The sequence below is a fragment of the Corvus kubaryi genome, unplaced genomic scaffold (assembly GCF_017639235.1).
Source record: "Corvus kubaryi isolate FWS band 111438036 unplaced genomic scaffold, C.kubaryi_AGA036_p1.0 64865, whole genome shotgun sequence".
NCBI classification, from domain to species: Eukaryota; Metazoa; Chordata; class Aves; order Passeriformes; family Corvidae; genus Corvus; species Corvus kubaryi.
The window spans coordinates 117706-142757 of NW_024581569.1; the positions used below are offsets into that span (position 1 = coordinate 117706).

General features: G+C 47.3%; 1 protein-coding gene and 1 non-coding gene across 11 annotated transcripts in view; both read right to left on the minus strand.

Moving 5' to 3' along the window:
- Positions 1-25052, minus strand: part of LOC121672695 (protein PRRC2B-like) — a 45799-nt gene that overhangs the window by 8187 nt on the left and 12560 nt on the right. For 4 of the 10 annotated variants that reach the window (XM_042045451.1, XM_042045457.1, XM_042045450.1 and 1 more), the window contains exons 2-26: positions 23997-24164; positions 22895-23072; positions 22576-22678; positions 21562-21634; positions 18706-18849; positions 17834-18075; positions 17353-17474; positions 16755-16897; positions 16067-16157; positions 15472-15664; positions 14798-15113; positions 13984-14186; positions 11358-11562; positions 10450-10669; positions 7757-9817; positions 7422-7621; positions 6592-6737; positions 6005-6146; positions 5311-5393; positions 4426-4617; positions 4092-4286; positions 3581-3667; positions 2532-2636; positions 1748-1940; positions 469-566 (exon numbers count right to left, since the gene is read on the minus strand). In XM_042045451.1, coding sequence (XP_041901385.1) covers positions 469-566; positions 1748-1940; positions 2532-2636; positions 3581-3667; positions 4092-4286; positions 4426-4617; positions 5311-5393; positions 6005-6146; positions 6592-6737; positions 7422-7621; positions 7757-9817; positions 10450-10669; positions 11358-11562; positions 13984-14186; positions 14798-15113; positions 15472-15664; positions 16067-16157; positions 16755-16897; positions 17353-17474; positions 17834-18075; positions 18706-18849; positions 21562-21634; positions 22576-22678; positions 22895-23072; positions 23997-24111 — 5850 coding nt within the window. In that variant the 5' untranslated portion in view covers positions 24112-24164. Of the gene's footprint in view, positions 1-468; positions 567-1747; positions 1941-2531; positions 2637-3580; positions 3668-4091; positions 4287-4425; positions 4618-5310; positions 5394-6004; positions 6147-6591; positions 6738-7421; positions 7622-7756; positions 9818-10449; positions 10670-11357; positions 11567-13983; positions 14187-14797; positions 15114-15471; positions 15665-16066; positions 16158-16754; positions 16898-17352; positions 17475-17833; positions 18076-18705; positions 18850-21561; positions 21635-22575; positions 22679-22894; positions 23073-23996; positions 24165-25052 lie in introns of all 10 variants that reach the window. The other 6 variants (XM_042045452.1, XM_042045453.1, XM_042045454.1 and 3 more) reach the window with 4 other exon arrangements.
- LOC121672698 lies at positions 1425-1507 on the minus strand. Its single transcript, XR_006018945.1, has one exon. It is a non-coding gene; the product is annotated as a small nucleolar RNA SNORD62 (small nucleolar RNA).

Consider the following 25052-nt stretch of genomic DNA (forward strand, 5'->3'; position numbering starts at 1 on the left):
CAGGCACCCAGAGGTTGATGCCAGCAAGAGGCATTTGATGGACACGAAGGAACCAACATGCTCCTCACATAAAGCAGGCACTGACAATCCCAGGTCTCACCTGCCTGTACTCTACCTTGAAAGAGCTCTCCCCAGCCCTACCAACATCCTATTTACTAGTGAAGTTACTAATCATTATTGACTGGCTGGGGAATTTACTGAAAGTCACTTCATCTCACACAAGGCTCAGCATCTGCTTCAGTTAAAACCAGTCCAAGAGCACTGGTACAGAAGGGGAAAAACTCCTCAATTCCCTCCTTTCAGTTTTACTAACCTCTGACACCCACTGGGAAGTAGCATTCAAGGAACCTAAAGGGAGCCACATTTAAGTTCCTTTGGGCTATGAAAGGGAAAAGTTACTCCTCATTTCTTAAGTGCCACCCTGAAGAATCCTTGAAAAACCACTTGCAAGCTGTATTGCTTCCTTACCTGTTGGTAGCTTTGCTGCTGAGGTATCGTCTGAGGGACCAGGCGCGGCTGACTTGCAAACACGTGGCCATCCAGATACAGGGGTGGAATATGGTTACCTGGACATCAGAAAAGGCAGGCTGTAAATTCAAGGTACAAGGGAGACACAGACACAGTAGACTGCAGAGATCTGCAGGTCAATACTATTTCCTACCTCTCAGCAAGTCAACACAAACATGGTACCCATTCAGAAGAGTCTGCAAAGCTCCTACCTCCACATAACAACATCAGCAATAGCAGGATTGCTGAGAATTAATCATACCTTTCTCTAAGAGGCTAAATGTAAACCCAGGTTTCCCACCTCCACAAAAGAGTCAGACACTAGCAGTTCAGAAGTTGGTAACCTGTACTCCAAACTAAATGCCAGAAATCTGCTCTGCAACCATCTCATCTTTGCAGCTAAGAGGCACAGAAAGAGCAAACACGGCATTTAAGACCTTGACACAGGAGATCTAAAAGCCATATTCACCCCAAGGGTGGCACCCGCTAGCCACTCCTGTGCTTCTGTGCAGATCTCAACCACAGGATTAAGCAGCAAGATTAGAGTGGGTGAGGAAGGAAATCACCTGACTTGAAACAATCTGTTTACCAAGTGGAAGCTAGTAACAGAGTCACTACACATTTCACTCTGTTCTTGAATTGAGACATGAGAAAGACAGTGCATACATGAGAAGCCCTTTGGGACCCAGGAGTCAGAGAATCCCAGAACATTTCCTCTTTCCAGAGGAAAAAGCAATTATTACATTAATTACACATACTACCATGACTGAGTTAAGCTTTCTTCCCCCCTCCCAGAGTTCTGCGAGCTGTAAGCCAGCTGTTGTTATTACATACAAAGAGCTGAAGGTGCTCAGAACCTGTGTTCAATGGCAAAACAAGCAGAGGAATGGCTGATACTGATACTGGGACTGTTGAAGCCTCTCAGCCATAGGTCTCTCTCTTTCTATTCTACTGGGCACACAGTAAAGGGTAAGCAAGATCTATTGAGACATCAGAGAGACTTGCCACTACACAGGGAGAGCTGTCTTTGTATTAAGCTTAGACCAGTCACATTCTTCTAAGTGGAGAGACAGTCACTCTCTCTGTCTTGCCTGAATTGTTAAGAATCTGTCAAACACCAGCCAGCCAGCCAGTTACTCTACATGGAAGCTCTTCTCACCATGCTCTCATCTACTAGAACCAGAGGATGACTCCCAGATAGCAACCAGACAATGCCAATGCTGCTGCAGTTTGCAGGTACCTGGAATAGATGCAGAAGGTGCTACAGATGCCACAGGCATAGGAGGCATAGAAACTCCACCAAAAGAGCTGTAGCTGACACCGTTGGAAGCTCCAACACTGGAAGGAGGCTGGATGCCTGAGCCTGCACCTCCTGGGGAGCTCTGTTCTGGTAAACTCGGAGAGTTTTCCCAAGCTTTACGAGCAGACTCCATCTATGGAAACAAAGGACAATAACTACAGACAGTTCAAATGGGGAGGACAGCACCAAAGCCCAGAGCTGCTCATCTGTGTCCTATGAGCTCAAATTCACTGCAGTCTAGACATAGTAGAAAGCTGACAGGTCTGAGGTCACGGGGTTCCACAACAATTTCTAATGGGCAAGAATCCTTCACAAATACTCAAACCCCTTGGTATTTGCTCAGCTTCTTGGGTTTGGGGTGGAGGTGGTTTTTGTTTTGGTTTATTTGGTTTTGTTGTTGCTCTTGTTTGTACACTTGGGTGGGTTTTGTTTGGCTTTTCCCTCTCTTTACACCACCAGGCTTCCCAGGATCCCTGAGCAGCCACCTTACCCAGTACTGAAATAGGAAAGCTCTGTTGCACTGGTTCTACAATCGGCAAGGACTTCCTGCATCCAAGCCTTGAAACACACACCCCTGCACTCATGCTGAACAGCACATAGGCGCAACTTTTACAGAAGCTAATTCAAGTTCAGCAATACCTAACAAAACACTCTGGGAAAGCTCTCCCCACCCTACCACTCTGCTCACAGAGACATGGTATGCACACACCTTCAGCTTCCTTACCTTAAGAGTAAGGTCTGCAGTGGGGAAGGACATGGGGTTCAGGCCGATGCAGCGCTGGAGGTGATGATCCCTTCGCAGGATGGGAATGGACTGTGTTAACCCTGCCTGAGGGGAGAGTAGTAAAAGGTGAATACTTGTGAACTCTTAGGAGAATGTTATGAGCCACCGAGGCTGACAGAGGCTCAGCTGTGCAGCTCCAGGAACTGCACCTCAAAGACTTCAGTCCCCTGTAGTACTGCAGGAGCCAAGTACCACATTCAACCAGGATCCATTCTGCTCTTGCAATAAAGGAAGCTTTGTTTACGTGCAAAGACACCCTTCTATGCTGAACTATACCAGCTTCCATTTAAAAAATCAGTTTGATCAGTAACTTCCATTTGCAGAAGAGTTCTCTCTCCTGCCCCGTATTTAGAAACTACCTAAGTTTCAAACAAAATCTGTTTCTGAAAAAGCATTTCTGAAAAGAAACACCCTTTAAGACAAATCTCCAAAATCAAAACCAAACAACCTAGAAACTTGAAGACATTTCAAAAGCACCTTTGTGTGTGTCTCACACTGCTGTCTACAGTTGAGCTACCAGCTGGGCTTTCAGTGTGCTCACTCTTTCACACAGAATATGAAATACCCAGATGGTTGGAATAAGCTGGGAAACCTCCAAAAAGGCCTGACCAGCACGTTACAGTTCTCTGCCTTGCTGTGGCAGATGAGACCTTCTGAGGAAGCTGGGCAGTCAGGGTCTAAACATGCCACTATCTGCATCATGGCCGTGTCCAAGACTTGTGTGTCTCAGGGGAAGAGACTGGTAATCTCAGAGATGGCTCTACACAGGTCACAATGATAATGAAGTTGCTCCCTGCATCACTTCTAAGTTTGTGACACTCATTTTACCAAGATACCTCGAGATTTCCATTTTGGATTTTAGTGACATGTGCTGCCTAAGCATGAAATGTGAAGTCAGATGCAAATATGCTTGCTCTCCTTGGAAGCATCTGAGGTTTTCCTGAGGAGTACCTCCAATGAATCCATGCCAGAAGAAAAAATATACTTACATTACTGGCCAAGGCATCCTGCAATTTGGTGACAGGGTTAGCTGCAGTGCCAGAGGCAGAACCAGGTGGCAAGCTGAAGTCAGAGTCCTGAAAAGGCAAAACACATAAAATTCAAATCCAGGTCCATGGACCACCCATCTGCTCTTCATGGTTAATGACTCTAGCTTGAATCATGACATTACAAACTAAAGATTGGCCTCCATAAGCCTTGCTGGGAACAGAAAACACTTCTCAGCGCTCAGCAGCAGGCAACCCCCAGAGGCACACAAAAGCTTGGCCATAATTTTGTCCCTCATCTCTGTTACCACCCCGGCTGGTCCTTGGGACAGTATTTCCAGGTGGATGCTTCATGTTTGCCAGGACATCTTGAGTACCTGGTTTGTGTCAGTAATGAAATCTAAGGCAAATCTACAGCTGGAAGCTTCCTCTAAATAATCCTTCTGCCTCAAACCACTTTCATGTCTCAACAAGATCAAATCACCAAGAAGATAAAATTAAATTCCATCCTCACTTTAGGATTTACTCCAAATTCAATGGGTGGCACAGGAAGTACAGAATCCACGTGAATTTCCACCCCATTAACAGGGGGAATATTCCCTTCCAGCCGTTCCGTTCCCTCCGAACCCTTTCTGTTTTTCAGGGAGCGTTCGTTGCCGATTGGTCCAGGCTTGTGTTCCTTGTTCTGTCCTGAGCCTTGATCTGAATCCTTAACAGGAAAGCAGAGAGGCTGAGACACAAAGACCAAATAACCCAACCTCAAGCCTTAAAAATGCTATCAAGAACAACACAACCATTTCACAAGGTCTCTCACTCTGCGCTCTGGCTTGGCTGCGAGTCCAGATTACCTTTTTATCAGTTTGCTTCTGCACTTGCTCCTTCTGGCAGTCAGGCTTTGGGTCCACCAGGCCAGCCCCATTCATCTCCTCTGGTTTGAGGGTGCCATATGGAGAACTGCGCTGGGAGGAGGTCGCGGAGGATTCCCGAGACTCCGCGCTCAAGTCAATGCCACTATCCCCCTGGCTGCCTTTAAATCCCTGCTATGCAAAGCACGAAATGTGTTAAAGCCCCGGACTCCGACCCAGCGCCACCGAGGAAGAACATCCCCGAAAACAGCAAGACCATGTCCCCTTTTCAAATCACCGTCGTGGTTAACTGCAAAGGAGTTGGGCCTGACCTGCAGCACCTCTTGGCTGCTCCTTCAGTTCTATACAGCCCTGAGACAGGTGAACTGATGCACCAACCAGACCATGGCTTCAGAGTAAGGAGAAAGTGTCCCACAGAGCAACTAGGCTGAGACTGCCAAACTCACTTCACATGTGACTCAAGCCAAATTTGAACTCTTGGTCTCCAGAGGTGAAACACTCTGGAACTCCTCTGCCCTCCCTGCATTAAGGCTACAGCTACACACTGCTCACAGGCATGAGGCACAAACAAGACCTATGGGATTCCACCCTCCTTGACCACAGTCTGCATGCAGTGATGAGCACAACCCTGGAATAGCTCTACCACAGTTACTCCAGATTTATACCCTCACACAAGCAGTGCTTGGCTCTCTAGGTCAAGATTTGAACAGCATCAAGCTCAAATTATAACTGCAAAGAGACAGTTTAAAATGGCACAAGCAGAGCTGAGAGTCACTAAGCAGAGATGGAGCAATGAGAAGCATAAAAGCCACCTGCATTAATACTTTAAACACACAATACCTGAAGGGCACATGAGGTGCCACTTACCTCAGTGGTGCTAGACTCGGTACCATTAAAGGTATTTACAGGCTTGCTCCAGGAATCACTGCCAGGAGATTGAACAGAAAGTGCTGGAAAAGAATGGAGGGCAAGGTTCAGCTGCTTGAAACACAGCTGTGAGCACACTCTGTACACATGACACCATTAACCTTCCATTTCTAGACATGAGAAAGGGTATTTTCACCACCTCAGAAAGTTAAGTGTTGCCCAGACATCTGAGACATGACGCAGCAGAGAACACAGGGTATGAGGAGTGAGAGTAGAGAACAGGGAGCAGATTTCTTAGGGAACATGACAACAAGAGAAAGACAGGACAGAGAGAAACAAGGGAGGCACTAGCTGTACAGGGCTAGAGATGAGAAAATGTAGGAAAGCAAAAAAAAAGAAGCCTCAAGTAGATCCAGCCCAACCAGCTAGAAAATGCTGTATAGTAGGATCTTGACATGAAACGAAGACTAAAGAAATAGATTAGGAGACTGACATGGCCAGCAACAGGAGCAAGATGGCTGAACAGTAGAGCTTAGAACAGATGCTACTGCACATGTCTGCCAGCTCCCCCTGCCACTTCCAGCATCAGACAGGAGAGGGTTGTCTCCTCTGAACCATGAACCCCATCCTTGCTGCACACTCAAGGACTCCCCACCTCTGTGAAACCCTTTGGAACAAAGAGACCCAAACTTACCTGGGCTGTTGCTCTCCCAGATCTCTGTGCCCAGGCTGTTTCCAGACACTGTTACATCACTCTGCTCCAAGCACAGGCTGTTCTGTTTCTTAGCAAATCGAGGTGGAATGCGCGACTGAAGGACGCGGGCCTTGGCTGGTGCCTGTGACGGGAAAGGCGCAGGTGTCAGACTGGGAGGTTCTCCCAGTCTAACAAGGCTGGAAAGAGCCACCTTTTGCAGTGTGAGATTTTGTTCTGGCAATAACACAGTGAGAGTGCAAAGTCCCCCACTGCTCCTGCTGCGCAACATCCCACCAACTACAGCCAGCAGCTGGCTTAGAGAGCCAAGCTGCTTTGGATGAAGACCACTCTACAAACTTAATTCCCAATTAACAGTTCTGCTGCAAGCCAAGAATAGTCAGAAATCCAACTCTCCTTTTCAGACCAGCGGCCCTAAATATGTTTCTGGGGCCCAATACAGGATCTATACTACTTTGGCAGTGTCAGCTGTACGTTCTTCTGTTCACACAAACGCTTTCTGGGGCCCTGTTTCTGACTGCAATCCAAACCATGTAAAAGATCCAACTTTTCTGCCTCCCATTCCTCACCTGAGCAGCCTGTTCCTTCTTCCTTCGCTCCTCTTCCAGCAAACGACGCTGCTTTTTAGTAAGAACCTCAATGAAGCCTTCCCCTGCCATGGAACCAACTTCATTCTCTTCTGCTGTGTTCGACACCCGATTATCAATGATGGTACCTGAACAAAGCACACAGGGGAAAATACAGTGCACATGTATGTCCATATAAAGCTTTACAATAGCAGTAATTTAAACAGTGCACTCCAAAGAGGATCCATGCCACAATAAGTTCACCTAGCAACATCACAGCTACATTTTGAAAACAAAATCATGATAGTCTGTTGACATCTACCAGCCACTTTATCTTGCAGGACTTTGCTGTCTCCTCTGCTTCAAGATGAGCACACCTCAGCTGGAGAACTTGGGAACGGGAGCTGTGTGATAATTCAGGTAATTCTCTTTTCAGAGATACTCATTTCTTGTCTCCCTGCCATTAGCTCAGCCTCTAATTCCCCTCTATGGATGCTCTCTCAACTTCCTTCACACAGTATAAATTTCAAGCCCAAAATACATTAGCATCTTAGAAAGAAATACAGAAATATTCTCCCTCAACACAAACTTTCAATAGAAGAAACATTAGAGACACTGTCAGATCTGGCTGAAAAGTTTGCGTTTAAAAATTAACAACAATTTTACCTTCCATGTTTTTCTATTCAGATACACAAGAATTTTCTCATTTCTGTAAACGAATGGAAAAAAGGCCCTAATCTGATATTAAAAATTGCAGTGGATTGAATCAGTCTGGCTTGGAAGTCAGCCACAATGTTATCCTCTTAAAGAAACAAATTAATCAAGACACTCACTTCCATAACTCAGTTCAAACTGTGACAAGGCCTCTCCCTTCTCACTTGCTCTTTGCGCAGTGGATTTGTGCTCCTTCTCTGGCTTTTTACCCGGCCCCTCAGCACTCTCTGAGTTCACATGGGAGGCCCTATCCAAGCTGTAAATGGAATGGCTGCTCCCACCACTGGTGTTGCCAAGGCCTCCTCCTTCTTCTGGAGACCTACACAGAAAGAAGGAAAACAATTTAGTTTTGTCAGTAGAACACGAATGAAAGTGACAAGAAGAAAATGCATGGGGTGTATGTCCACTCCTTCAACATCTGCGTATCAGATAACAGATCAGAAAACAACATTACCTTTTGCTCTTTATCAGGGTTCCGTTCTGCTGGCTCTCGTATCTGGAAGCTGCTCCCACCCCAGTCCTGACGGACTGCTCTGCAAACCCTGCTGGCTCAGCCTTGCGGCTCTGCCTGTCCACCAGCGGCCTTTGGCTTGAGAAGCTCCTCTTTGCCAGTTCCCTCTTCTCTCCCAAGCTCCCGGTGCCAAGGCCACCTTCCAGCTGGCTCTCACTCTCTGGAACTCCATCTCTTCTCTCTCGCCGCTCACTGAAGTCACTGCTCTCAGACGCTGTCTCCCACTCCTCATTGGCATGGTCCGAAGAGTTTTGGTAGGACAGCTCAGGAGAGCGTCTGCCCGAGACACTGCTCTTCTCTGCAGGGCTCAGCTTGGGTCTCCCTGGCCACTGGCTGGGCAGCAGGTTGGGGCCTCCCTCCTCGGGGTTCCACTGCCCAACCGATTCCCTCTCTTGCCTGAGGCGCCTGAACCGTGGGGGCTTGTCCTGGCGGGGGGGACGCCGCCTCCTGAAGGGCCTGTTCTCTATGTTCTCCTGATCCGCTGAGTAATCCTCCTGGAAAAAGTGCCTTTTGTCATCCAGATGACTCTCATCAAAAACCCGGCTGGAGAAAGAATCCGTGTGTTTGTAAGAGTCCTGAATGTAGTCCCTGTCAGACTGCTGCCTGCTCCCAAAAGCGTCTGATGGAGATGTGTGGCTGTACTCCTGCCACCCTCCTCCCCCACTCCTGCCTTGCCACTGGCTGGGCTCCTTACCCAGGAACCCCCTTCGCCCATAGCCAGAGTTGCTCAGTCTCGGTGGCAGCGATCTCCCAAAGGCTCTTGGAGCCCTCATCTTAGGATCCAGGCTATTGTGATCATCTGAATAGATTTTGTTGGACCTCCAAGACTCTTTGAAGTCTCCCTTTTTCAAATCACTGTCCTCCCTGTCCAGCACAGAGCCTTCATTGCTATTTTCCGAGCCCCTCTGCCGGCGACGTTTGGGGAGCTCCTCGTACTCTGACCCTTCACTGTGCGTCTCACTGGCAATCCGGCGCCTTGGTTTGCCTCTGGGGAAGTCCTCTGGCTGGTTGAACTCCCGGAGCCCTCGGCCCCGGCTGCTCCTCTGGTTGTTGTAGACACCCCTGCTGCTCACAACTGTGCCTCGGCCTCTGAAAGTGAACTCTCTGAAGCCTCTCCCTCGCCCACGCCCTTGACCTCTCCCACCAAAAGCTTGCTCCTCATCAATGAAGATCCAGTTGTTTCTTTTAGTGGGAGGGAGATCACTGGTCTCTCTGGATAGTTTTTTCTCCCAGGTTCTTTCTGGCTTCTCTTCCTCCTCCTCCTCCTCTTCTTCTTCTTGGGATTTCTCAGCCTCTCGTGCAAGACTGGTTTGGGAAGAACCTTTGTCATCCAGCAGGTAACGTGTGGAGTTCAGCAAGGCAGCAGAGTCATCTGACTCATTTTCTGCCTTCTGAACAGCTGCCTTCTCCTTCAGTGGGCGTGAGCTGTCCTCTCCCTCCAGTTTAACCTTCTCCATCTCCTTCTCCTTCTCTTCCACCTTGAGGGCTTTCAGGACTGGTTTTTTAATGGGGCCCGACCGCCGTGTCCTCCCCATTTGCTCCTGGTGCTGCCCGCTGGTGTTGCGGCTCTCAGGAGCCCACTCTGCTGTCTCTTCAGTGGCCTGTTTGGTACTGGCTCCTTCTTTCTTCCATGGGTCAGCACTGAACGACTGCTCATCCCGGGGCACTTCTTCAGCAGCTTCTGCTGCCGTCTCCGCAGGTTTCTGATGGTGGCTGATATCCCAACCATTATATTCAGGCTTCTTCTCTGCTTGGATAAAATCAGGCTCGAGGGGCGAACACCTCAGGTTCGCATGGCGGCTGCCAGCAGTACAGGCTTCCTGCACGCTCTCCTGATGCTGAAACAGGAGATCCTGGCCTATCCTCTGAGAAGACAGGCAGCTGTCAAAGTCTGCTTGGGCCTTCTTGTCAAAAGCATTCAAATACTCCTCCCCTCTCTCCTCAAAGAGATCTCGCTGAGTGCTCAGACTCTCCGGTCTTCCAGAAGCAGAGTAACTTTCATTCCTGAGAATGAAACAAACAACAAACAAAGGAAAGTCAGGTAATGCAGAGCACAGCACAGCTCCAAGGGCCCAGGCTGCACACAAGAGGTGAAAAGAAATAGACTGGGGTTTATGCTAAATCATGAGGCATTGAACCTATAAATACCAAAACGCTGGGCAGAGCTGCTGTGGCCCCAAGCTGTACTGCCTGGTTTGTTAAATCAATGCATGATAAAGAAAACAGTCCCTATGATGGGCAGCAAACTTAAGAAATAAAGGGAGATTCTACCTCCAACAACATGGAGATCTGAAAACAAAGAACTGGTTTTAGAATGTCCAAAAACTGTAGGAGATAAACTAGAAAGCATCAAAATTTTTGCCTCATTGTTTTTTATACCTTTCCCATGTAGGTGACAAGTCCCCCTCTCCCTCTGAACAGGCTCCAAGCTGGTCAGATATAGAATTTCTGAATAGCTCAGTCTGTAAACACCTCTACAGCAAAAACACTCAGGAGAGTAAGGGTGCTCCCAGATCAGCACCTGGGCCTGTTCACAGACATCTTTCAGGTCAGCTCTACACCCACTTTTCAGTAGATGACTTACAGCAGCACCTCCCATGGCAGCATGCATGAGGACAGGGGAATTCTGCACTCACCTGGCATGCAGCCCCTCCATGCTCATGCTGTCAGCCTGTTTTTGATGTGACAGGGAGTATCCTTTGCTCTGCAGAGACGTGTAGCTGTCCTGGCCCCACACTGGCACAGGATCCAAGGGAGCAGTTTTCCTGTCTGCCTGCCCTGCTTGACAGTTCTGATCTTCAGACCGACAGCTGCTCCCACCAATGGAGTCCTGCTGAATCATGGGCTTCATAATTCCTGCTCACGACAGAGTTCATGCCATTAGCACCAGGATCTCACAGACAAGAAGAATTTAACAATCTCCTAGCTTGGACTCCCCCTTCCTTCTCAGGCAGCAGGCCACTGCAGCCATGGAAACCTCTCTTGTAAAGGGGAGCCTGTGCTTGGAAAATGCACAGCTGGGAAATACACCTGGAGTGATACAGAACATGACATAGCTCTCAGAGCCCAACCCACATAGACACTACACAGCATCACTGGCTTGGGATCAAGCAACCCACAAACTCCAGGGAATGATTTATACATCCTGATGTTTGCATTCACACCTTTGAAGATTAGTAACAAGATAGGAAGGTACATAGTGCACACAGCTCAGGAACTACAGGGTTTCTCCATCACATCTCCTAAAGGGGGTCTATTAAGATTTCACATGATTACAGTAACTCCAAAACTCATCCTTCTTCTCCAACAGGCGAGACCAGTGGATCTGCTACCCTTTCCTCCAAGGGGCAAGATCAGTCACATCCGCTAAGCTCACAAAGCAGTCAGGGAAGGTCTCTCACTGCAGTGCATTTCAACCAACTTTCTCATCCCTAGAGAATGGATACCAGCCAGAAGGCAAAGTCTGGACAGAGGTTAAGAGACACACCAACTTTCCAGATATGAACCAACTCAACAGCCAAGATAAGCACTGACAACACCTCACCTGAAGGGTGAAGGGCTGAAGGGTAGAAATCCACGGGGGTGCGGCTCTGGGCCATGCGAGGGTCCATGTAGGACGGCATCATCATCCAGCGGGGATCAAAGCCGAGCATCTGTGGGTGCGGCGGGTAGAACGTCCGCTGGGGATGGGAGTGGGACGGGGGAGGATAGACCTGCTGCTGCCAGTGCTGCATCTTGTACAGCTGCTCCTGCAGGGAAGAGGATGGGCCATTGGACATGGCTGTGGTGCCAGGAATCACACTGACATACTGGTCAAGCAAAGGAAAACACGTGCCATCTATCAAAGGCTCAATCCCTAATCAGATAGGAGGGGGAGCAGAGAGGGGCAATTCACTACCAACTGGGAATGTGGCAGTTGTTAATTCTGTAAATACCAGAGCAGCCAGACTATCACACCACTGTGGGCCAGGCTATGTGGCCAAAAACAACAGATCAGCTTTAAGATCACAATTTGCATCTTCTCAACACTCCTATGAATACAGGACAGCTTCCTGTCAAACACCACTTCCTAACTGGAACCAAATACTTTAGAAGATGTCACATTTTTCAGGAAATGAAACTTGAAATTTATTTAGTGTGTATATATATTACTTCCACCCCTGTCAGCTGAACAGATTATATAAAAACAACCTAAACCAAATTAAGAGAGCTGTTAATATTTTACAGTGTTTCCTGTGCATCCTCCAGAGACAGGCTGGCACTTGCAGGTTGTTTCCACATCTCCCACATGGCCAGTCCACCTTCCTTTAGCTGAGGACTGTCATGATGTTAATTTGATTTGACATTTAACTTTTGTTGAAGATCCAAAAAGAATATATATTTGAAGGGAGTTCTATGTATTGAAGAAAGCTTTCAAACACTAAACAGCTCCAATTAACATGAAATGCATCTACTTATGTGTCAAACTTGCCACCATCTTTTTTTGCTAAGCTTACAAGTGTCAGATACTGTAACTGTTTATTAAAAAAGCCAATCCCCAGCTGCAGAGCAAAAGAGAGACCTTTGAATCTGAGACATCATTACAGCAAGGAAGGCTTTGATAAACGCAGATTATATCTACATTATCTAGTCCTCCGGTACCTTGGAGAAAATATTTCCTTCGTGAAACCAAAACTTTTCCATTTTATTCTTTTCATAGAGCTACTAAAGCAGCAATACAAGCCAGCCAAAACATGCACTGACTCATACATACTAACATCACAGAGGGTAAGAGAAAATAAAATAAAACTTCGTGTTCTTCCAGCAGCAATGACCTGTGGTATTATTAGCATGACAGCAAAGACATCCAATTCTTTTTTGTTTTAAGAGCACCTCTTTTCAAGAGTAACATTAAGCAGCATTTGCTGCTGTACATCTGAATCATGAAAATGTCAACCGCTGAGCAACGAGCACAGGAAACATCCATAAAAGAGCAATTACTGAGCTTCCAAGCAAAAGCCAGTTGTGAGCTCTTCGCTAAGATCTGCGGCAGAGTTGATTGTATCACATTTCAAGTGGTTATTTTATGAAGAATAGCAATTAACTTAGCATTATCTAAAGCCTGAGTCCTCTGTCCCCTGGTTTGGCCCCGCTGCCCTATAGAGGCTCACTGCATCTGGAAGCAGAGCTGCACAGCACGTATGGCACATACAGCATTGAAAGGTCAGGCAAGAGCCAAGATGCACAAAGCAGTTCGGCTAATGTCTCAGTGCCCCAGAAGAGAGTTTTCAATGCAACAAAAATGAAACATTTAAGACCAAACATTTTTATGGTGCAAAGAAAACAATTATTTGAAAGAGCCTCACAGAAAAAAAACCCAAGCAGGTAGTAGATGAGAGCAAAGAATCGGCCTTCTGCAAAGGCAGGAGGTGGAATGAGAAGCGTGCCACACCAGAACTCCCTCCCAGTCCAGAAGCAGTCCAGCAACTTGCCAACCTAAGCACAGTTTGCCCTGGCAAGCAAATGGCTGCCCATACAAACAATGGTAAGAGCACAGCAAGCGCCGAGTGAAATGGAAGCAGCTGAACCCCAAGGGTTTTCCCTTCCCTTCCCTTGTCCTGTGTATTCAGTCACTGCAGCAGTGCTGAAGAACAGCAGCTCATCTTGTGCCAGAGAGTAAGAAGAGATGTTCATCGGGTTCAGCGCCAGCCCAAGAACGGAAGCTTCCCTGGGCCAGGCCTACACAAGCACCAAGACAGCCACTGATGCGCTCATGGTTTTGGACGTGGGAAGCAGAACATCCCCAGCTTCTCCTGCTCATGCCATTTGTGAACCAGAGCTCTGCCACAAACCACACAGTCCTAAGAGCTCCCACTGTCAGGAGATGCCCAGACAACCACGCAAGACAAGTCAGCATTTCTGACAGCACTGTATTTTTCTCCTAGGCAAGTGACAAACCTGGCTGAGCCCTACCCACAACAGCTTCAGCATCACAGGGTGCACGGAAAACTCATGTAGCTCATATAGAGCCTTTCTACCCAAGCAGTCAGGATACATCCATGATGAGAAGTACTGAAAAAGGCCAGGGTAAAAACCCATTTATCTCCTCCCAGCCCAAAGACTGATGGTGTTGAGAACCCCATGATTCAGTGGGGGTCCAGAAAAGAGGGTTGTGAGCTCACAGCCATTACCTGCTGCTGTTGCTGTTGCTGCTGTTGCTGCTGCCTCTGGAATCGTGGGGGAAGAGACTTCTGGTATTTGTTGAATTCTTGTGCTGGCGAGGGAGCTTCTCTGAGCTCCTCCTCACTGCTGCTTTGGGCTGCTGCTGCTGGAGCAGGAGTCTCCTCTTCCAGATAGCCAACAGAGGCATCCTGTGTGTGAAACTCAGGGGTTGCTGCAGAGAAGAAAACAAGCCTTCAAGAGCCTGCTCATGACAGAGCTGGGAGTGCCCCACCACCACCAAACATACACAGGTGTGGGCATGTCCTGACTGCATGGCTGAACCTTATTACAACCATATATAGCACATCCTCTACCTTGACAGCCTAAGAAGGGTTTTGTCCATCTTGTTTTCGTGATAAAATTCTGAGATCCTCCTTTGCTATCAGCCTTCTGCTTAAGCATTGGGGAGAAAGTCCTTTTCCCATTAGTCCTTAAATCTGCCAGCACTTACTGATTTTCTATCTATGGCCATGAGCACTTAATATTATCATCCAATCATGAGAAGCTCATGAGGCCCATTCCAACAAGGCCCCTGCTAGCACAGCTCACTGAGCACAGCAACTAAAGAAGTTTGTATTTATTTCAATAGCTTTTTTTTATTTAATCAACCTTCCTCACCAATGCAAAATACTCTGCAGAATGCAAGAAGCAGCAGATCCCTCAAGGGCAGCTGAAGGGCCCTCTGAACACTCCCTCCCAGGAACTCCCCCACTCCAGGTAAGAGATCAGCACAATGGCAAAAAAAGCAATTTTTACAGGGTGAGGCAGGCAGTGTTTCTGTACCTTTACGGAAAGCATGGCCATTCTCTTGTGCAGTGTTTTTCTCGGTGCTGGGAGGTCGCACATCTTCATTCCCTGTGTGTTTCTGTGTCTCCCCACTCTTCTGAGCCAGTTTGCATTTCTGATCAAGTTGCTTGAGCTTTGCAGCACAGGCTGCCAGGCGCTCCTCCCTGGCGCGCCGCTCCTCCTCCTCCCGTCGCCTCCTGGCTCTCTCGACAGCCTCAGAGATCTCAGAGTGCACAAACTTCTGTCTCACAGGCACCTTTTCTTCTTTATCCTCGAGGGACTGCTGCCTGAGAACACTTCCCAGTGCAGGCTTCTGCCAGAGAAAAAACATTCCTCCATAATCATGACCCAGCTAGCTCCTCTCTCTTGAGCTTTGCATCCCATGCTGAGGATATCCCCTTCTGACCCTCTCCCCTCTATCCTCATGCACAAATCCCCGTTACTGGGGAGAGTTATTGCTATTTGGTTCAATAACTCCATTTTCTCACTGACAACCCCACTGTTCTGCACCAGCTTCAATTTCTTTTCCCTAGTGGAAGTGCTATGCATAAAGATGTGGATAGAAACCAAGAACAGAAAAATTCATCAGCATCCCATTTTCAATAAAATGTCAAACTGGCCTCTTAAGGACACAGATGGGCTTCCAGCTCACCCATGTGGGTTCAACCTACCTGGTACTCTGAGGCAGAGCTCCAGCCATTCAGCTTCCTTGGAGGCTGCTGTGAATCCTGCACTTTCCGGACTGGCCGGGACAAACCAACTGAATCATTCCAATTTTTTCCTTCTTCCAAGGTGTGCTTGACATCTGCACTGTCTGCAGAGCTCAGGGACAACTGTCGCTGCCTTCTGGGATCCCAGCTGTTCCTGTCACATAAATAGCTTTATTATTGCATTTGCTACTTGCCTCAGGAAGCACTTGCAGCCTTATCAAGTGGCAAAGGCAACTGACTCTAATAAAAAGGAAAGATCACAAAACGCTACCAGAAGTGATGTGTTTTTCTTTAAGGTGCATAAGGATCAACTCCACTATTGTGCAGCAGGATAAAGGTGAGAAAAGAAGAGGAAAAAAGCCTGGCAAACTGGCAGTCAGCTGCTAGACCTACACATATCCTTGAAGACCACTCAAACACTGGCCAGTAGAATCAACAAAGTCACAGCAACAAATCCGAGAGATCAAGACTCCACATTTAGGACAAGTCTTTAAAGACCCTGGTACTGTTCACTTTTACTGAAACAACTGTAGGTGCAAATAGAGCAACTTCTTACCACTTCTGTCGCCCATCTTTAAGAGTTTCTTCCTCTTCTTCATCTTCACTAAACTTTAGTTTCTCAGAATAATCCACTTCATCATGAATGCCTATGAAGGCAGCAAGGGAGAATGGATTTATGAGAGGAAAGAAACAGGTCTCTTGTCCTGATAAAGCTTATGCCCCACTTTAGCACTAAATTACAGGACACACACGCTTGGCATGAACTACTCGCAAAGCCAAATGTCCAGCACTGGTCCTGGAAATCACAGAATAGCTTGGGTTGGAAGGGACCTTTAATGTCATCTACCAAGCCCTCTCCTCAGTGAGCAGGGACAACTTCAGCTACATCAAGCAAGAAATTATGGGAGCGGTGTGGACACACACTGCTGAACAGCTGGGCTGGTCCCAGAGAAGGAGCACAAACAGCCTGGGAATGGGGGCTGCAAATGAGGAGACAGTCACCAAGATAGGCTGTGTGCAATTGGATACTGAATGCCATGACTGAGAAGGCAGGACTAAATCTCCTTCCCAGCACCCACAGTGCTACTCCTCCTGCTGTATTTGGTGTTTTCAGATTTTAGGAGTCTTCAGATCCGGTTCCTTGAGCACAGTGTGATGGAAGGATCAGAAGGATCCATTGTGTCATCATTTACACCAACAGCAATTTCACAACTACACAAAGCTAGAGCATGAAGGTACTTTACCTGCCCATCCATCATCTGCATCATTGTCCAGCTCATCCAGCCCCTTCAGGTTCTCTGCGTTGATGATGGTGGGACGAGGCACTCGCTCCATCTGCTGCCGAACTGGTCGGGCTGGGCGAGACAGGCTGAGCCTGTTCTCTTTTCTGCAGGAAAACACAGACTTGGTCAGAAACAGCAAACAGAAAATTAAAGAATGCAGAGCCAAGTTTGTAACACCAAATCAGTCCTTTTCTACTGTGCACTTATGAACAATGCATCCGAGTTTCTCTCCCTGTCCAGCAGTTTCTTCCCCTTGTCTACCTGGTACGCACTTCCTAGAACTTACAGATCAGAGCTGCAACCCCTCCAGTCCAGGATCACACACCAATTCCCATGTCCCCCTGCTCTTCAGACACACAATGCCTACAGCCTTGCAACATTTCAGCTGCTGTGTAGCTGGAGCAAAGCACTCCTCCTTTGGGCAAAAAACAGGGCTTCCCCTTTGGTGCCTGCAGCTTCACACATGCAACTGCATCCTTGGCCCAAACTCTTGCCTAGTTTAAGGTTCATGTCACACCCTGAACCTGCCTCTCAAGTGGGAAAGTGATGGCAGCCTTACCCATCCTGGTCATTCATTTGGAATTGTCTGAAAGGTACCCGGGGCTCAAGCCGAAGCTGAGGAACGGGGAAAGACCCTCGGTCCAGCGATGCAGGGGTCTCGGATGGCTGTTGTGGACACATCTGGAATGAGGCAAAGCAAAACAGCCTGGTTTTTCTCCTTGCCATAGGAAGGTTTACCCAGATGAGGTTACAACACGTGCACAGTAGTGGCACCCGCACCAAGGGGAAACGAACATTTCATATCTGTCTGCCCAACAGGCCACATGCTAATGGTTCCCTCCCCAGCTCCAGAGGCAAAGGGGCAACTTCTCTTTGGGCTGAACAAGGCTGTGCTACACAAACTAAAAACATGTCAAGAGAAGGATCCCTGAGCAAGCCCCAAAAACCAACCGAGAGTCCAGAAAATACATCTCAGCTGATTTCAAACCCACACACATTCCAAGAACCGAGGACACACTTGTGGAAAAAGGGTCACTTACAAAAGCAGGTAGCATGTCATGGTATGTGGGTGGCTGGTAGACGTTTCCCATGAACTGCGAAGCCCCTTTGCGGACAGGCTGAGCTGGGCGGAGAGACGGCTCCTTGGGATCGCTGGCGCTCGCTGAGGAGGGGGCCCCGTCTCCAGTGCTGGAGGTCTTGCTGCCCAGCTCAGCAGGGGAGGCGGTCAGAGATGTGGCAGAGGTGATGTTCCTCCCACCGCCCTCCCTCCAACTGGTGACATCTGGAAGGGAGGTAATTAACTATGTTAATATTTGTAAATGCAGGCAGCCACTCTACCAGAAAGTCTCAAAACCTCAAGTGCTCTGGTCAAGCCCTAATTACACTAAGGTTGTAGAAAAATATCAAGGACCAATAAAAATCTCCAACTGTGTTTATTTTCTTAAGAGAGGAGCAGCATCAGCTGGTACTAAGTAATTGCTGCATCAGTGGTGTCCTTATTTGCCAATAAACCTGAACTCCTACCAACTCTGTTCCCCATCTCCACAGTCCTTACCCTGCAGAATTAAGGTCAATTAGATGCAAAAACACTCAAAGAGAAGCCACATTACACCACACACTAATTTCACTGTGGCTCCCCTCGCCCAGGAAGGGGCCTGCTTTGCAACATCACACAGCAATTTTTACTAAACAGTGTAGTAGATGACAATCCATACTTGGCTGTCTGGACCACAGAACATCAGCACCACCTGATCATCTGCTAAGCGGCCTGACACGTGTAAGCTCATAGAAAGATAAAAGGAAATATAAGGATGGAGTACTTGGTACTGCTGTGAACTGGCACCCCCTGCCCAAAACAGACTCAATGGTTTATGTGCTGGGATAAGGCAGAAAGACACAATCCTTCACTCACTTTGGGGGCGGAGGCTTGGTCCTGGCCCATACGACGGATCTAAGGCGCCCTTTTCTTTGCCAACCTTGTCCTGCTCGCCAGCTGCTTTCAGCGTCGGAAATTCCTCGGGAGAGAAGGATAACAGTCGGCTTGAGGCCCTTGAACCTGTCAGACAAATAAGTGTTGGACTCAGAGAAGATCCTTCCACTGTTTCAACTCCCTTATGAGATCAGCCTGGAAATGTGTTTCCTGGGAATCTGGGCCTCTGGCATATTTAAACCCAAATTACTATCGTACCAGCACCTCACTTCACATCCCCAACACTCTCAGACACTGTCACCAACACGACAACACATGTCCTCACCCAGCACTCCTACACTCAGGATCTTTATTTATTCTCACATTCAACGAAGTCAGTGAACTTTCTCAGCTTCCGAATATTTTTGTGAAGTACAGAACTTAGACAGAGGCAGAGATATAAATTCTGCAAGATCACTCATAAATGATACCCTGCTATCAAGTATTTGACATTTATATTGAGACTCTGCTCACACCCCACTCTGCCAAGGAAGCAAATTGTTAGAATTTCTGTCGATGTATCAGTGAAAGATCACAGGTAAGGACAGATGTGCTACGCTCTCCTCCCTGCTGCAGCACTTTCAAGATGCAGATCACTGGCCAGATCAGGCCAGGTTCATTTCTAGTCACTGGAAATTGTCTTGCTGAGTCATCAGTCACCCCAGAACAACAGTTCTCTGTCAATTCTAAAGACCTGCCAGTGACTGGAACACAAAACACAGCAATTCTCCTAAATCTGTTGGCAAGATAACACTGAAAAAAAGGAAATTGCTAGCATTACTGTACTATTAGACATTAAAAGAATTGCTTTTTCTGAGAACTGTTTCTCAGTGTTACTTGGCTAATGCTCTCTAAAAAAGGCATTTCAGAATTATATTAGAAGCATCAGCAATGAGTACTGAAGACTTGCAAGAGTCTCATCCTTCTCCTTCCTTGTCCTGAAGAGTCAAGACAGACTGGCTTAAGTCATTTTTATTTTCTGAACTTGCACACTGCACAAGACCTCCCATGTGAAATTTCCAGGGAAGACTCTGCAACAGCTGCCCAAAACACCCTCAATTTCAGACAGATGAAATTACTTGAGAAGGACATTGCCTAAATACATCACAACGTAGCTAAGACTTCCTGAAGAGTTCTGATTTTTACTGAACTAGAACGGCACAGGTTAAGTGTCTTTCAGGGGAGACATCCACCCCCAGGTAAGGCTGCACCATGTAAGAACTATTTATGTGCAGCCATTAACAATTTGTACTCTAACCCTGAGCAGCATCACACTGAAAAAAGTCTGGTGCCTCTTTTTTTCCCTCCAAATGTCCCTTATACAGAAAACACAGGCATGGAGAAGCCCATAATTAATTTATTAGACCACTTTTCTTCAGGATACACCCTCCAAAGGAGGGTGCAGCCCTCTTCTAAGACATAAAAAGAACAAAAAGCAAGAGACTCTCCTCTTCGTAATATCTGAATTAGCTTAGAAGGAAAAGCAATTGTTCAGTGCCACTAGAAAAGAGGTGCAAGCATGGGATGGCCTAAGAAATCCTTTCAGACAGATTTCTGCTGCTTCTGTGATTCAATTATCTTCTAATTAAGCTGCCCTTAGCCACATAGGCAACTGTTTTCTTGGATTGAGAACTCTACATTGTTAAGTGTGACCTAGAATGAGTTTTCAAAAAATCTTTTAAGAACATTGTTAGATGATCAGATTTCAAAATGACTGTTCAGGAGGTCTACACAGCAAGACTCAAGAAAGTACCAATTAACCAAACAAGACAGTCTTTGCACTGGCCACCAACCTCAGGCAAGTACAAGTTTCTGCTTTAACATTTAGCCTTCAAGAAACACCCTCTCAATTAAGGGCCTCATTTAATTTAGGGTAAACTTGTCCCCCCTGTTTCTGCAATCAGCAGCTGTCTCTTCAGTTCTTTCAAATCTCTCTGCAATTTCACTTGACAAGTGAATGGTTCCAGGTCTGTTCACATTAAAAGTGGAACTGAGCTGTTATTCTCACTATGGTTTTAATGGCACTACTCAGTGCAGCTGGAAACCACCTCCTGTGTGGAAATGGATGCATCTGAAGACAACTAAACTCTCAATTCATGTTAACACTGCTTCAGGATTCTCAGTCAAGCAGAAGCCATTAGCAGCACAGTTACTGAGGGAGACTTAACAGCAAGGCCTCAGCCAATGTGCAGGCAGGTGGACCCTGCAGCAGCTCCACTGCCACTGCAACTCCCTTGGATCATGGATCCAAGGAGTTCTGTACAAGAACATTCCAGCCTCACTTCTGACTACCCAGTTAGGTTAAGATGCCCTTGCTACTACCCATGGAGATGCCTACATTTCCCCTCTCTAATGTCCCTTCTCCTTTCTTCTTCTCTTCTAAACCAATCCCACCCACCCCCCCCGCCCCGAATTTCACTCTGCTTACTGCACCTTTATTACACACTGCTCTGGGCTGATTGAAGATTCTCATGCCGGGGCAAACATTTCCCTTCTCCTTCAGAACCTTCCCCTCCCAGAACTCCCTGCTGCATCCCAAGAGCATGATTTGCTCTGGTTCAATGCAGCCATGAGACACGTTCTGTTCAAGCAATGTCTTGCACTGGCAAGACATCCTGAACTGATTCAGCTGCATCATTCCAGCCGACACACCACACAGACTGAAAACAGGACTCAGAAGGCCTCACTCCCATTCTGCACCAGGCTGACAGGGAGGGCAGGAAGAAATGGAGCCCACCACCCCATCTCATGCCTGTCTGGGAAAAACAGGCACACACCATTCCTCTTTATCATACTCACCACCTTCTTGTCCTGCTGGCTTTCCATTCAGCTGTGCCCATGACTTTGGTCCACCTGGCACTGAATTTGTACTCTGAAAACAAAACAAAGCAAAAAAAGAAAGCCCAACACAGATCAGTTAAGATTCATGACTGTTTCTCATTTCCTGACTGGCACCTGCTATGGTTCAGGCCTCCAGATCACCCAGATACCACAGGTCTCCACAGCTTCAAGCTGGGGCTACAGTGAGCTGTCCCCCACTCCAGTGTACTACAAAGACTACAGCAAAAATCCTCTTCTCTGCTCTGCCCTAATGTCTCCTCTGCCCATCTTCACCGTTTCCCCAACTTGAACTCCCATCAAGCTTTCCCTTTGTTCTGCTGCATTTTTCCAAATGGTCTCCTTAATCTTCCAGATTTGTTCCATGCTACACCTCAGCTTGAAGGCTACTCTTTCTCAAGCACTAACTACTCTTCTCCTCTTCAAAACATAACTCCTGTCCTGATTTCCCTGAACCTCAAGGGTTGGGAATTTTTTTTAAGCCAGGAAGTGTGAGATCTGCAACACATGGGGCCAGGTCCTTGCACTCTCTGAGACACCTTCTTGCTTGCCAGCAGCTTTTTCAGGTCCTTTCACTGGCTACTCCTCCCACATAACCAGATCTCTTCCCATCAAGTCTCATCAGGCTGGAAGCAAGAGCTGGATCTGTTGTCACCAAGTGACGTTTGAATTACAACCGAAGTAGAATAGTTTAGAAGTGCTAACCAGCCATCCCACATTCCAGCCATTTTTTTTCTAGACTGCAACTAGACTTTCTGCACACATTTGAGAAATATAGTTCTGTGTATGTTACTTTTTTAACCTGCAGCACAACACTCCTGGTGCACAGCAGCTGGGACTCAAGAGAGTCACTTCCACGAGAACCGATTATACAGGAGCTTTTTCTTAAGTGCAAGGCAGCACAGGCAATTAAAGCCTTCAAGCTGCCTGGGGACAGGGGAAGCAGGGTGGCAGTCAGAGACTGCTGGCACCTACCTCCTGACTGATTGACTGTGTCGGCTTCTGTAAATTGGAGACAGATTTCTGCAAACCCTGCTGCGGCAGCGACTCCTGCAGCTGTGCAGCCGTCGCACTGGAACTGAGCAGAGACAGAAGAGGTGAGACCAAAGGGGAAGGAAGGCAGGAAAACAGCTCTGGGCAATTTGGCAGTTGCTAAAAGATCAAGCTAAAACACTGGCTCTACAGGGGCCTGGACAACAGAGAACTGATCCCTGTAACGTCTGACACCAAGCACAGTAGGGCACAACCACTGCTGCCTGCCTGACAAAACTTACCGAAGATTCACTCTACCCACCTCTTTTGGTCTGGCTGATCCTGCTTGTTTGCCCATCCTGTACCGTCCTTGGGTACTATAATGATGTTGGGGTCGTTTCCTTTGTTCTCAGACTTCAAGCTAGGCAAATTTGCAGGAGGTGGCATGCGCCGGGCAGCAGCAACTTTCCCAAGACTCTGTAAGCCATGTCTAGGAATAACTGGCGAGAAAGGAACAGCAGCAGGTCAGAGGGCTGTATCCTGCTAGATAACTAACCTTAATTAGGAAGCCTGTGGCTGGGTGCAGCCCCAACAGAAGTGCTGCTGCTATGTCAACACACAGGTTGCTTCCCACAGGACCACAGATGCAGCCGTCTGTTGTAGCAGCTGGCAAACAGCTCCTACAGCGGGAAGGAGAAAAATCCTTCTCCCCAACAAAGTGCTCACAGTGTCTTTTTGGAGGACTGCACAGGTAGCTCTTTCATTTCACCAAGGAGAAGCAGCACCCCCTTTTTACAGCTTGGGGAAATGGCCACCCAAGTCCACCTCTCAGCAGACAAACAGGTGACCTAACCCGGGAATCCTGAGGTCTCCATTTTCCAGCTCTATCCACCAGACCACATTTATTAAGAAAGTATTTTATTTTTTGTTTTCTATTGTCACACCAAATCCAGCACCAGTCCAGGCAAGGTAATTTTTTGAACCCACTATCTAATTTTGGTCATATTTCCATTGCAAAACCAACTCAGTTCTTTCCCAGTGGCCTTCAGTCCATGACTCTCACCTCACACAAGGTCTGACCAGCTTAAGGCACTTCAGTCAGCTCAGGTGCCCTGCCCTGGCACAGCTTAAGGCCCTGGTAAGGCTTCCATTTAAGCCTGCTACCTGTCCACTCTGCAGCAAGGACACAGGCAAAACAAAAGGGCCAAGAGCCCCCCAGCTGTCCTGGGTAATTCCTCTATGTCTCCACAGCAACAGCAGCACAAAGAGTCGTGGACATTTTCCTTTATGTCTTAATGAAACACAGGCTTTGACACCTGCACAGACACTGCAACCCAGCGGTGTCCCACAGGCTCAACAACCTGAATGAGTTCTGCAACAATACTCTTGGAAGACATCAAAAGCTTTCTGGAGGTGTTTCTTACCTGTAGTTCTGATAGCTTCTATTGACTTTCCTTTATACTTATCAAACAGGCTGAGAGTCGAGTACTTGCTTTTCCCATCCTTTCCCTTGGTTATTTGCCCCAAACGATCGGACATTGCGATGAAATGTCATCTAGTAAGGAAATTTCTCTGCGCCGCTCCCGATCTGCCTTTTAACAGAAGAGAACCAGGAAACCCCCATCAAACGGATTGTTCAGCCACAGACAAGCAAAACACAGCACACACACAACAGCAAGAACTGATCATATTCAGTGAGCACACGCATCAAGTTACAAGGTTTTAACTCCCTCCTCTTTAGCCACAAGAAGCTTTGGGGCTTTAAGATTCACAAACTGAATGAAAAGAACTGCAGGAACACACTTCTCACGGCATCTTTTTTCCTGCCACTCCAGTGCTGAAAGAAGTGAGGTGCTCTAAGTATGAGAACACGAGAGGGGGGTCAACAAGTCCTTGCTTTAGAAGGGCAAGTCTGACAATAAGCAGCTAAACACAGGGATTCCTAAACATAAAAGCCAGAAAAGCACTGTATCTTTGTATCTTATACCACACTGCAATTTATCATTGCATTTCCCCTGAAACACTGGCAGCTAGGTTTGTAATGTTTAGATTATGGTTCCACACTGGCCACAGTTATACCAGCAATTAATGCTTTGACAGCATCACTGAAAGGCAACAGAACTATTTCTCCAAATTCCCTTTTCCCATTGGCTGGCCATGAAAGAGAATTAAGGAGTCAAAAAAAACCTGCTCAGCCATACCAGATTCAGATTCTTGAGCCTGTGAGTTCAGCTGTTCTACTATGAATTCTCCAAACACATTACCAAAAAATTACATTCCTCTGTTGCTGGCACCTTGAACATAATTTTTAGCTTGAAATATACTTTTCACAGCAGATGCAGTTTGTTATTTTTCAATCTGATCTTTGCTGGCACAACATGCTGTGAGTAACACCCATCATGCAGCCAGTCTCCTTACATTGACTTTTTGGCTCCTGGAGCCTGGGACAAAGCTGAAACATGGGCAATGCACACACTGTA